General features: G+C 42.0%; 1 protein-coding gene across 1 annotated transcript in view; it reads left to right on the forward strand.

Annotated features, from left to right (window-relative positions):
* The window catches only part of ttn.1 (titin, tandem duplicate 1), a gene marked incomplete in the record, with an annotated part of 209359 nt that extends 201441 nt beyond the window's left edge, over nt 1-7918 (forward strand). Inside the window, 3 exon segments of the mRNA XM_036209999.1 lie at nt 43-348; nt 458-1063; nt 1193-7918. Of these exon segments, the coding sequence (XP_036065892.1) occupies nt 43-348; nt 458-1063; nt 1193-6477 (6197 nt within the window).
* Between the last annotated feature and the right edge of the window lie 5661 nt (nt 7919-13579).

Genomic DNA, 13579 nt, shown 5'->3' on the forward strand with positions numbered 1-13579 from the left:
ATTATAATATTTGTAAATAATACCTTCTTACACTTTTCCCAGACAAACCTGATGTACCTCAGGGTCCAATTTTGCTTGATGCGCTTCTAAAGAATTCTGTAATTATCAGTTGGAAGCCCCCCAAGGATGATGGGGGTTGTATCATTACCAACTACATAGTGGAAAAGCGTGAAGACAAGGAAGGCACAGAGTGGGAGCTGGTTTCTTCATCCATTAATGGTACCAGTTGCCGTGTTCCTAGCCTTATCGACAGTGCTGGATACTTCTTCCGTGTTTATGCCCAAAATCGCTATGGTAACAGTGAGCCACTGGAGCTCACTCACCCCATCTTGATCAAGAGTCAGTTAGGTAGGTTTAAGGTGCTACTTAGAAATGTGTGTTTTACAGATGGAGAGTAGAGTCATTACCATTGTTCACTAAGCAACAATGCTTACATTACTATGTTTCATGTCCACAGAAAAGCCATCACCACCTTTGTCACCTGTTGTTTCTGGAATTACTAAAGACTCATGTGTAGTTTCCTGGAAACCTCCACTTAGTGATGGAGGATCCAAAATTAAGAGCTACTACCTTGAGAAGAAACACAAGAAGGACAAGAAAGAATGGACTGAGTGGACTCTGGTGACAACAGATGAGATCAAACAAACTGTTTATTCAGTCAAGCACCTGTTTGAGGGTATCGAGTATGTCTTCCGTGCAAAGTGTGAGAACCTTGGAGGACAAAGTGACTACAGTGAAGAGACCCGTCCTATCATCCCAGCCACAGAAACTGAGGTTCGGGCACCTGCCTTCAAAGAGGAGCTAAGAAATATGAGCGTCAAGTACAAGAGCAATGCTACCCTTGTTTGCAAAATTGTTGGGCAGCCAAAACCGGTTATTAAGTGGTTTAAACGAGGAAAAGAGATCCATTCTGATGGAAAGAAAATCAAAATCCAGGAATTTAAGGGAGGATACCATCAGCTGGTCATCTCAGAGACCGATGAAGAGGACTCCACAGTTTACCAGATCAGAGCAACAAACCAGGGAGGCTCTATTTGTGCAACAATCTCTCTGGATGTTGAAAGTAAGTTGGTGGAAGCTAAATTTAAACACAAAAATAACTACTGAAAATACAATTATATTACCAATAAATAAATGTTTTGGTATTTGAACTGAAAGCAACCTCTTAACAAATCATTGGTTTCTTTTACAGTCCCAGCCAAAATCAACTTGCCAAAGAACCTTAAAGACAAAGAAGCCATTCCAGCCTTACGTGGAGAGGTGGTGAATATCAAAATTCCTTTTAGTGGCAAACCAGATCCCGTCATCACATGGCAGAAAGGACAAGATCTAATTGATAGCAATGGCCACTACCAAGTTATTGTTACCCGATCCTTTACCTCATTAGTCTTCCCTAATGGTGTAGAAAAGAAGGACGCGGGTTTCTATATTGTCTGTGCCAAGAACAGATTTGGAATTGACCAGCAAACTGTTGAGCTGGACGTTGCTGATGTCCCTGATCCACCACGTGGCATTAAAGCCAGTGATATCTCCAAAGATTCTGTCACCCTGAACTGGGTGGCCCCAGCAAATGATGGTGGCAGTAAGGTTATAAGCTACATTATAGAGAAATGCCCCACCACAGCTGAGAGATGGCAGCGAGTTGCCCAGTCCCGTGACACCCACTATACTGTAACCAACTTATTTGGAGGAACAAGCTATCAGTTCAGAGTCATTGCTGAGAATAAGTTTGGACAGAGTGCCCCATCTGAGACAAGTGGACCTGTCATGACTAAGGAAGACAAATCCAAAGTTCTCCTTTATGACAGGGAGGTTGATGATTCTGGACATGTTCCCAAAGGCAAAGTTCAACACTCAGATTCCAAGAATTTGCACAACAAATATGCTATTGCAGAGGAACTGGGTAGAGGTCAATTTGGCATTGTCCACCGCTGTGTCAACATAAGCTCTGAAAAAACCTACATGGCTAAATTTGTTAAAGTGAGAGGGGCCGATCAGGCAATAATCAAGAAGGAAATTGCTACACTAAATCTAGCTAAACACACTAACTTCCTTCTACTCCACAACAGTTTTGAAAGCCCAGAAGAATTGGTAATGATCTTTGATTTCATGTCTGGTTGTGACATCTTTGAGCGCCTCAGTACAGCAGAGTTTGAGCTTAATGAGCGGGAAATTGTTAATTACATCAGACAGATCTGTTCAGCCCTGGAGTTTCTACATAGTCAGAGCTATGGACACTTTGATATAAGACCTGAGAACATTGTGTACACAACTAGAAATAGCTCCAATGTAAAGATCATTGAGTTGGGACAGTCCAGACATCTGACTCCAGGAGACCAAATAAAAATTCAGTATACCACTGCTGAATACGCTGCCCCTGAGATCCACCAGTGTGATATGGTTAGTACAGTCACTGACATGTGGTCAGTCGGTGTTCTTACCTACGTCCTCCTAAGCGGTCTTAATCCATTCACAGCTGAAACCAACCAACAAATGATTGATAACATCTCTGGTGCAACCTACAGCTATGAGGATGAGTCCTTTAAACATGTTAGTGTAGAAGCATTAGATTTCACAGATCGTTTGATGACAAAGGAACGTAAACATCGTATGACTGCAGCTGAGGCTTTGACACATTCTTGGCTCACAAAGCCTGTAGAGGAGATCAGTCCCAGAGTAATTCCAAGCAGCAGGCACAAAAGATACTACCAGACAATGCTAAGAAAAGAGTGGCAAACAGTTGTTCCGGCTGCACGAGTGGCCAGCGGTGGATCCATCAGGTCCCAGCGTGGCGTTTTTGTTTCCAAAGTTAAAATTGCTCCATTTGAACATGGTCCTATTGCAGGCCAGATAGGTCATGTAGTTGTAAATGAAGGTGATAATGTGAAGTTCATCTGCCACATTGATAACTATGATTGTAGTACTGAGGTGACGTGGTACTGTGGTGTTAGGCAGCTTGAAGGTGGTGACAAATATGAAATTGAATATGAGGATGGTTTAGCTATAATCAACATCATTAAAGTTACAAGAGCAGACGATGGCACTTACAGGTGCAAAGTTGTGAACGAGTATGGTGAAGACAGTGCCTATGCTGAGCTGTTTATCACTGGTGTAAGATCTTACCGTGATTTCTTCACTACCCGTGTGGTAAAAAGAACAAAGCGCAGAATTGACACTGCCAGAATGCTTCAGAAGCCCCCAGAGTTCACTCTTCCCTTAGTTAACCACACAGCCTATATCGGTGAGGACATACGCTTTGGTGTCACTATCACTGTTCACCCAGAGCCTCGTGTTATTTGGCACAAATCTGGACAAAAGCTGATACCTGGAGAAGATGACAGAAAATATACCTTTGTCAATGACAAGGGATTATACCAGTTAATAATCCACCGTGTGGACATGGAAGATGATGCTGAATACAGTGTTGTAGCCCGCAACAGATATGGTGATGACAGCTGCAAGGCTCGCCTTGCTGTTGTTTCACGACCTAAACCAGCAGACCTTACTTTAAGGCCAATGTTTAAACGACTGCTCGCAAATGTTGAGTGTAGAGAGGGCCAGAATGTTCGTTTTGAGATCAGAGTTTCTGGCCATCCAACACTAAAGTGGGAGAAGGATGGTACACCTTTGGCATTCGGCCCATCGATTGAGGTTGTCCACGAAGGCCTGGATTACTACATTCTTCATGTGAGAGACACTTTACCTGAAGACTCTGGAGTGTACAGAGTAACTGCCACCAACTCCGCTGGTTCTGCAAGTTGTCAAGCAACTCTCAAAGTAGAACGTTCAACTCATGTTAAAAAAGATTATGAAACCAGTGAAAAAGAAGCAGAACAAGTATCTGGGAAAGAAGAATTAGATAAGAAGGTTAGACTGTCTCAAATATTAGCTGGCACAGTTGTCTCACCTCTACCACCTGTTGCAGTACAAGCTGTCAGGGAGGCAGCTACTATGTTCAAACCTGCTGTGACCACAAAGAAGGGTGAGAAGACAGAAGCAGAGATCAAGAAAGAGCAAGAAGAGAGGAAAAAACGGGCAGATGAGAAAAGGCTTCGTATGCCTTATGTCGTGCCTACACCTCGTGTCATTAACCCCGCTGTTCTTGAGGAGGATGTGGAAATAAAACACTTCAAGCCACTCTCCGACATGAAATGGTACAAGAAGCTACGAGATCAGTATGAGTTCCCTGAGCCAATGGAGAAAATGACTCAAAAGAGAATGAAGCGTATTCGCCTCTCCAGGTGGGAGCAGTTCTATGAAGTCCCCATGAGAATCAAGGAGCAGTATAAGCCTAAGTGGCGCATTGAATCTATGTCTCTTGATGACTTGGAGACTGTGAGGCCTGCAAGGTATCGTACTTCTTCCCCTGAAACTGAAGCCTACCGCAGAATTAGAAGAAGATCTTTGGGTGACCTTTCAGACGAGGAGCTGTTGCTGCCTGCAGATGAGTATCTGACAATGAAAAGAACAGAGGAAGAGAGGCTGCGTCTAGAGGAAGAACTGGAGCTGGGTTATTCTGCTTCCCCCCCAAGCCTCAGCCCAGTTCGCTTTGAGCTATCAGCTTTACGTGCTTCATCCCCCAGAAAAATCTATCATGATGATGAAGAGGAAGAGGAGATCAAAAGTCATGATTTTTACAAAATTCCATCCAAATATGAGGCTGGTCCTAGCTTTGTTGATCTCCGTCAGCGTCATGACAAAGCAACCCACAAGCCACCAAGACAAAAGCAAAGGGTATATGAAGAGAAAGAGGAATTGGAGCTTCTGCGCCCACACACAACTAATCAAAGAATCTCTTCTTACAAGAGTCAACTCAAACGCATGGAATTTGAAGAAAGAACACAAAGCCCCAAAAAGGAAATGGCTATAAAAATTTCATCAGTTTCAGATTGCACTGAATCTGAACATCTGACAACTTTTACCTCAGAATATCTTCTTAGACCAATCAAAAAGGAATCTGCACTGGAATCAGATGTAAAAAAATCATCTAGCACAGAAAAGGCTCCCAAAAAAGATGTTACTTTTCCCAAAGTGGACTTTTTGTCCAGATATGAGGAAAGAAAACAGGCTCTCAGATCAGAGAGAAGATCTGTGGAAAAGATTGAAGTGATGACACATACTCCTTTCAGCCTTGACCATGCCCCTCGTATTACAGTCAGGATGCGATCTCATCGTGTACCATATGGTTCTAATACAAGGTTTACTCTGAATATCCAAGCCAAGCCTGAACCAGAAGTCAAGTGGTTCCATAATGGAAAAGAGATTCACCAGAGTAGCAAATATCAAGTGGCAAACATAAGTGGTGTTTTGACTCTCCAGATCATCAGCTGTGTAACTGAGGATTCAGGAACCTACCGTGTGGTTTGCAAGAACACTAAAGGAGAGATTTCTGACTATGCCACATTGGATGTAACAGGAGAAGAATATGCTTCTTTTTCTTCCCTCCAGAAAGATGAGGAGCCTCCATCTGGATTTCTACCAGAATTGTCAGAAACAGAGCTTTATCATGATCAATCTTCTAAAGTAACTTTGGTGGAAACTGAAAGTGTAAAAGAAACTACCACAACCATTGTTGAAGATCCTAGGGAATCACCAAGTGTTCCTGCCACAATTATGACCAAGCCACAATCCTTGATTGTGAACGAAGGTGACACTGCCAGATTTGAGTGTGATGTTGATGGTGAACCAACACCTTCTATCACCTGGTTTCATGAAGGTATAACTGTTGGTCCATCTTTCCGTCACCACATTGTCTCTTCCCAGTACAATTCAATTTTTGAGATTTCTGATGTTGAGATGTCAGATGAAGGTAATTACACATTGCTTGTGGAAAATCCTGGGGGTAAACAAGAAGCCTTTTTCACTCTCACAATACACAAGCCTGAGTCAAAGGAAAAAGTTGCTGCCTCCCTTAGAATCCCTTCTCCTGAGGCTAAGTCCCCTATCTCCAAATCTCCTGAACCAATCAAATCCCCCCAAAGAGTTAGGTCACCACAGCAAATGAGGTCTCCAGTCTCACCAAAGTCACCAACACCTAAGTCTCCCACACCAAAATCTCCCACTCCTAAATCCCCATCTCCTTCAGAGGCCAAACAAATTGTTTATCAAAATAAGTCATCAAAGCAAATCATGTTCCCTAATGTTGAAAAGAAGCCATCCTTTTCAGCTGGACTGATTGACATCAAAGTAACACCTGGTTCTTCAGAGCAGTGCATAAATGGAATACTGGACAATAACCAGACAAGGACCATCGGGTCTATTTGTCAACATAATCAAAAGATTTTCACATCCCAAGACCAATCAGTGGAAGACCTCATTTTAAAGGCCCAATGCTTTTTAGGACAGCCAAGGAACCAAAATGTGAATGAGGGAGAAAATGATGAATTCACCTGTGTAATTGGAGGATATCCTTCATCTAAAGAAGAGTGGTTAAAGAATGACAGAAAAGTAAGTATTTTTAGTTGCCAGTACATTTAAAATATAACAAGCAGAAGTTCATCTTCATTTAATGGACCTAAAAGGGAATCAACTCTATTATCTCTTTTTGCAGATATCTATCATGTCAAATATCATACAGGGCCAGAGATTTTCATGGTCATTTAAGATCTTATAACACCATGCTAAAAATACAAACATGCATGCACAAGCAAACATATAATACTGTGCAAAAGTTTTAAGGGAGTTTAAAAATTTAACAAAATTCAGGTACTGAACTAAAGAGAAATCTATAACAAAACTGATTTATAAGCTTTGACCACTCCTTTGCTTCAAAACATCCTCTAGTTCTTCATTTACACACTGTTTATGCAGGACGTGGCGTGAAAGGTTATTTTAGACATCTTGGAGATCTAACTGTAGATCTTCTATGGATTTAGGCTTTTTCCCATTCTTCTGTCTCTACATTTAATCACAGACACACTCAATGATGTTGAGATGAAGCTTAAAAGCTAAGTATAAAAGTAACCTAATTATTGTTTACTACATTAACTGTGTCATGACCCAAGTGGAAGAGGGTAAGAGTCCGCTTTCTTGCAGTCATTAAGCTGGTCAAAAGTAGTTACCTTTGCAGGGTGGCTGGACGTTCCCATAGAGGTTAGGGTGTAAAGCTCAGTCACCCTGAGGGCACTCAAAGTAGAGCCTCTGTGTCTCCTCATGAAGAGGAGCCAGTTGAGATGGCTCAGGCACCTGCTTTGGATAGCAATTGGACCCTTCACTGGGGAAAGTGCTCCAGGCATGTCCCACTAGACAAGGACACTGGGAGGACCCAGAACTTACTGGAGAGACAACATCCTTCTGCTGACCTAAAAGAAGAGCTCCAGTAGGTGGGCAAGAAGGGACAAAGGCCAAGTGTAGATGTTTTTGCAAATACTGCTGCCTCCTCAACCGAGTCCCGAATGAGTGGTAGAAAATGGATGGATGGATGGATGAATGGCGTGTCTAGAAACACCTTTTGCAGCACAGCAAATCCACATGCCTTGTCAGTTTTAGTTACTTTTTTTACATGTCTTTTAACAATTACATTTATCTTTAACATAAATTTTTACTTTCAAATGACTTCTATATTTAGCTTTTAAGCAACCATTCTTTTAAATCATACATGTTGCATGTTTCTTTGTATTACTTGTGACATAAAGGAAACAAAAAAATGCTGCAAAAATGAGAAAAGTAGTTAAATCTAACAAAATGTTTAATTTTATTTTTTATCTCAGTTTTTTATTTGTTGAACTTTTGCATTTGATGACACATAACTAAGTGAATGTTTGCTATAATTAGTTTATTATAGACCTAACTACAATAGTTTAAAGCAGGGGTCTCAAACTCAATTCAGCCAGGGGCCGCTGGAGGCAGAGTCTGGGTGAGGCCGGGCCGCATCAGGATTTTCAGAAAAAAAATCGCTAATAAAACATTCCAATTCTTCTTTTCCTTTGGGCTTTTCCCTTCAGGGGTCGCCACAGCGAATCAGTTTCCTCCATCTAAGCCTGTCTTCAGCATCCTCCACTCTAACACCAGCCACCTTCATGTCTTCATTCACTGCATCCATAAACCTCCTCTTTGGTCTTCCTCTAGACCTCTTTCCTGGCAGTTCTAGACTCAGCATCCTTCTACCAATATATTCACTGTCTCTCCTCTGAACATGTCCAAACCATCTCAGTCTGGCCTCTCTGACTTTATCTCCAAAACCTCTCACATGTGCTGTCCCTCTGATGTATTCATTCCTGATCCTATCCATCCTGGTCACTCCCAAAGAGAACCTCAGCATCTTCATCTCTGCTACCTCCAGCTCTGCTTCCTGTCTTTTCTTCAGTCCCACTGTTTCTAGTCCAAACAACATGGCTGGTCTCACCACAGTCTTGTACACCTTTCCTTTCATTTGTGCTGAAACTCTTCTGTCACACATCACACCTGACACTTTTCTCCACCCATTCCAACCTGCTTGCACTCTCCTCTTCACTTCTTTTCCACACTCTCCATTACTCTGTACTGTTGACCCTAAATACTTAAACTCCTCCACCTTCTTTATCTCTTCTCCCTGTAACCTCACTCTTCCACTCTGGTTCCTCTCATTCACACACATGTACTCTGTCTTACTGCGGCTAACCTTCATTCCTCTCCTTTCCAGGGCAAACCTCCACCTCTCTAACTCCACCTCCACCTGTTCCCTGCTCTCACTACAAATCACAATATCATCTGCAAACATCATAGTCCATGGTGATTCCTGTCTAACCTCATCCGTCAGTCTGTCCATCACCATTGCAAACAGGAAGGGGCTCAGAGCTGATCCCTGATGTAATCCCACCTCCACCTTGAACTCCTCTGTCACCCCTACAGCACACCTCACCACTGTCTTACAGCCCTCATACATGTCCTGCACTGCTCGGACATACTTCTCTGTCACTCCAGACTTCCTCATACAATACCAAATAAAACATTCCAATGTTTTCAAAAATCTTTATTAAATTAATTATTTTTTTTAAATGAATAAAAAAAAATCAATCATGAATAAATAAAATAATAACAATGACCATACAGCAGATACAGACGACTGAAGAAACCACATACTGACTGATTGACTAGAACAGTGTTTCTCAAATGGGACGTGGTCCCTTAGGGGGAATGGGAATAAAAACATGTTTACATTAGTTATGGATATTGTGCATAATCCTACATAGTGTTGATAATAAATTAAATATAGCAAAAACAACCTAAAATTCCATTTGGTAGCAGGAAGAGCAGCTGTTTAGTGAACCAATGAAAAAGAGCTGAATCTCTGAGAAAAAACAGAATTGATCACAACTGTGGAGGGCAACAAGGAAAGACTTGCTTTTACTTTGTCTGAAAGTTTTGGAAGGATTCTCAAAAAAAGAAAAAAAAAGAGGAAAAATGAATAAAACAGATTATTTAGAAGGTTTTTATTATTATTATTCTTTAATGATAGTAAAAGTACTATATTTTGAGGAGATACACGTTTAACTTGAGCAAATTCACTGATACTAATGATATTTGCAGCTGAAAGTTATGGGGAAAATATCTGAGAAACACTGGACTAGAGAAAACTATTTTTATTCAATTTCAAATGTCTGTATTAACAGCTCCTCCTTTATTTCTGAGCTGAGAGCAGCGTATCACAAAGGTCAATGCAAACGCGCGCACACCAGAATTCCTGGCCTCCGCTTCTGGAGCGCGTGTTGCTACGCAAGTTTTTAAGTCTGGTCACGAGCTGTACGCACAAATCGGGCACGCACTGAGCGTGCGCTGAATCTTCAACCAGGTTCAACATTTCCACGCACAGTTGCAGCAGCTCGGAGCAGTGACCAATCAGGGACTGATTTGGGAGCTGCGTGTGTCTGCTTCAAAGCACCAAAGTGCTATACATGATTACAAAGAAATGAATTATTGTATGAATATAATAATTATATTTGTGCCCGGTCGGGTTAATGACACCCAGACAGACACTTAAAAGGACAGAGTTGTGATAAGAGAAAATATGGGGCAACATTTGGGGGATTTCCACCGTTTTTACTCTTTGCTCCGCGATTCTCCCTGTTGTAGATGGCGGAGGAGCGCTAATGAAAGGTAAAAAAAATACAATAGAAGAAGAATCACCTCCTCCCCACTGTGTGTGTGACCGCACTGCTCCGGTGTGGATACAACCTGCTGAGCGCACATTGAGAAACCCACGCAGACCGCGTTCTTGAACGCACCGTGCGTGGCTGGTGTGGAAGCGTCAAGGACTTTTCTGCTCGTGGAAAAGGAAAAAACGCTCACGACAGTCGGATTTGTCCGTGCGGAATGTTTGATGCTTGCACGTAGATGTCTTATTTCTGCGTGGAGTTTTGACATAAATAAAACTCCTTATGCCTCTCCCGTTCATTCTGAGAGAGACTTCCAGCTCCTCCAACACTCTGCGCGGCGTCAGAAACTCACTTTTTGTCGAGCGGCAGGCTGTGAATTTCTCACGCGGCGATAGAGGGGCGGGGCACGCAAATCGCGTTCAGTATGAAAGCGCTTCCAGCAGCTTCATGGCTCCTCCTCCGCCTTGCTGACTGGAGGAATGAATGAGAGAGAAGGTACTGGACAGCCCGCCGATGTCCCGCCCTCCAGAGTCATATACCTCACTGTGATTGGTTCATTCAGCTCTGCACACAACTGTCATTCATGTCAGCCTCGCGGGCCGCACGAACAGTAATCATTCATATGAAGACGCAGGCGCAAATTATCATCCCGCAGGCCGCGAGTTTGAGACCCCTGGTTAAGTGTGCCTTGGTTAAAAGTCAAAGACAATAACACCAAATATTTTTAGATATTTTTTTACTTTGCATTTTGTAAATTGTTTTAAAAAAAATTGACCACTTATCATTAATCCTAGAACACTTCCGCTATGAAAAGTTACACCATCGCTTTTGCAGGGTAATTTTTACCTGATACAATATACCCAATAAAAATATTTGTCATAAAAAATAGATCAAGATATGACAACACATGATAAATTAGAGTAGCTTTCTTTTATTTTCAACTGTGGTTTATGTAACAAAATGGAATATATAAGCAAATAAAGACCTTTAAAACATGCTTAAAAATGACAGAAAAATTAGGAATTTGAGAACAAAAAAGTATTAAAAAAAATAATCATAATTAAAGCCGCAAGCGGCGTTGGATGGCCCGCAGTCGCTACCAGCCCTCTCCCTCACCGCCCTCACCCTTGCTGCCCTCTCCCTCGCCGCCCTCTCCCTCGCAGCCCGCCCTCTCCCTCGCCGCCCGCTCATACGCACCAACGCCGCGCTCGCTGCCCGCCCCTACGCACCATCGCCGCCCTTGACCCTGACCTTTGACCCGAACTCACCTGCTAAGCAGCCACTATGCACCACTAACCCCCCGTCTCCTTATTGTATAGCTGGACTGTGATGTAAGTGAGAAATTGCTTAAAACTGCACTTTTTTCAAAATGGCGCCTTTTCTGTTAGTGTTATCTCCATAGCAACCATTTTATGTTTTGTTCGCCTGAGGTCACCGAACAGATTGACGTTAGTTTCACAAGAATTGGCCAAAGTACATTTTTTGATCTCCTTAGCAACGGAGGTTATTTGCTTACCACGCCCACATTCCCTATATTATCATAGTTTAAGTTATAACACTTGTTAAAGCTTTAACTTGGGATGTAAGTGAGAAATTGCTTAAAAAGGCACTTTTTTTCAAAATGGCGGCTTTTCTGTTGGTTTTATCTCCATAGCAACCATTTTATGTTTCGTTCGCCTGAGGTCACTGAACAGATTGACGTTAGTATCATGACAATCGGCAAAAGTAAATTTTGGAATTCCTTAGCAACGGAGGTTGTTTTCTAACCACGCCCACATTCCTTATATGGTCATATTCAATGATATTATACCTGTTAAAGCTGAAGCCTGGGATCAACATATTAAAATCTCATTGCAATGCATTGAAAAATGAGCGTGTATTAACACTACGCCACATTTGCGAGCTCGCCACGCGCACGCCATTCAAAATCTATAGCTTGTAATACCATATATTTTATCCCAAAAGCTTCCCAATGATGCCAAAAGCGTTTGGAAACGTTTGATTAATATCCCTAAAAGTTATATTTGTTTGAAGCTGGTGCTAACAGTGGTTTTTTTGGACAAATAAAGATGGCGGCCCTTCCCAAGGTCAAAGGTCAACGAAACTTTAGGGATCGTTGAAGACTAAGGCCAGTGGCATGTGGGCCAAATTTCGTAAAAATCGGACTAACGAAAGCTAAGTTCTAACTTTCTAAAATTCACAAAATGTCAGATTTCAAAACAAAATGGCCGCCAAGTGGTAGGTCGTGGAGCCATCCCGTAATAATGTAAAATTTAGCCATGGATATATACAACAAGGCTACGTTGGTTTCGTTCGTGAATTGCAAACTTTTTTTTTTTAATTTGCTGAGTCAGCAGTTTTTTTCGCAACGGTTTTTTGCGTACCAGGGCCGCACTTTACGCATTATAGTTTCGAAAGTTACGTCGTTTCGTTCACCTTGAGCCTCCGCACGTGCGAACACACTTTTTGCGCAAATCGGCTAAAATATGTGCGAGCTAGCTAAAACCGTGGCGGTTGCGACCTTGCCACGCGCACGCCATTCAAATTCTACAACTTCTAATTCTAACATTTTTCTCACAGTAGATTCCCATTTATGGCCAGTGATGTGACATAACAATCGATAAAACCCCCTAGGAGGTATTTATTTTTGTAGCTTGGAGTAAAAGTGCTTTTTTTCAACTTTTCAAGATGGCGGCGTCTTCCCAAGGTCAAAGGTCAATTAAACTTCCAGGGTCGTTGTAGACTCGCGCTGAGGACCTAATTCTGAAGTTTCGTGAAAATCGGACAAACAAAAGTTCAGTTTTCATATATTGTTGAAAAACGTGAAAATCGCCATTTTTCTGATTACAGCGCAAGATGGCCTACGGCTTGACGGCTATCCCATAATGATTTCAAATGTTCCAGTGCTTATCCCCGACATGTGGCATGGGCTTTCGTTTGCGTATCTCGAAATATTTTTTTTGGCCCCATAAGCGATTTTCGGCCCATTCATTTTTTTGACGAAAACGCACGCCGTGATGTCATCGTTTTGGGCGGGGTCACGCGCAACATGCCAAAAATTCATTTTCAATTTTCCCCACGTGTGATAAAATTTTTTAGGTACTTTTCGTTCATGTGGCGGGGGTGAAATTTTGGCTCAAAGGCGCAGAAAGATAGAATGTTAAAGCAAAAACAATATGGTCCTTGCAGTCAGTAGACTGCTGCTGCGGGCCATAATGATACGTGTTCTTTGGTCAACCAATTCCTGGGACATGCATGACTTTACCCATGGACCCATGACACTCAGAAAAATGCAATATATTGGAAATCATGTAAATACTTTGCTCAGGTGAAATTCACCTGCTATAGTTCTCTAGGGTTAAATGCAATGTTAACTTTCAATAACATTCTATTTATTAATTTCAATCAAATGTATTGAATGCAAGGCAGTCTCATGTTCTTGTGTTTTCTCTCTGTATCTTCAGTATCTTTTAGGGAATTGCCCCACCCTAACTGACACAGGTCCT

Source organism: Oryzias melastigma, linkage group LG22 (assembly GCF_002922805.2).
Source record: "Oryzias melastigma strain HK-1 linkage group LG22, ASM292280v2, whole genome shotgun sequence".
Taxonomy (NCBI): domain Eukaryota; kingdom Metazoa; phylum Chordata; class Actinopteri; order Beloniformes; family Adrianichthyidae; genus Oryzias; species Oryzias melastigma.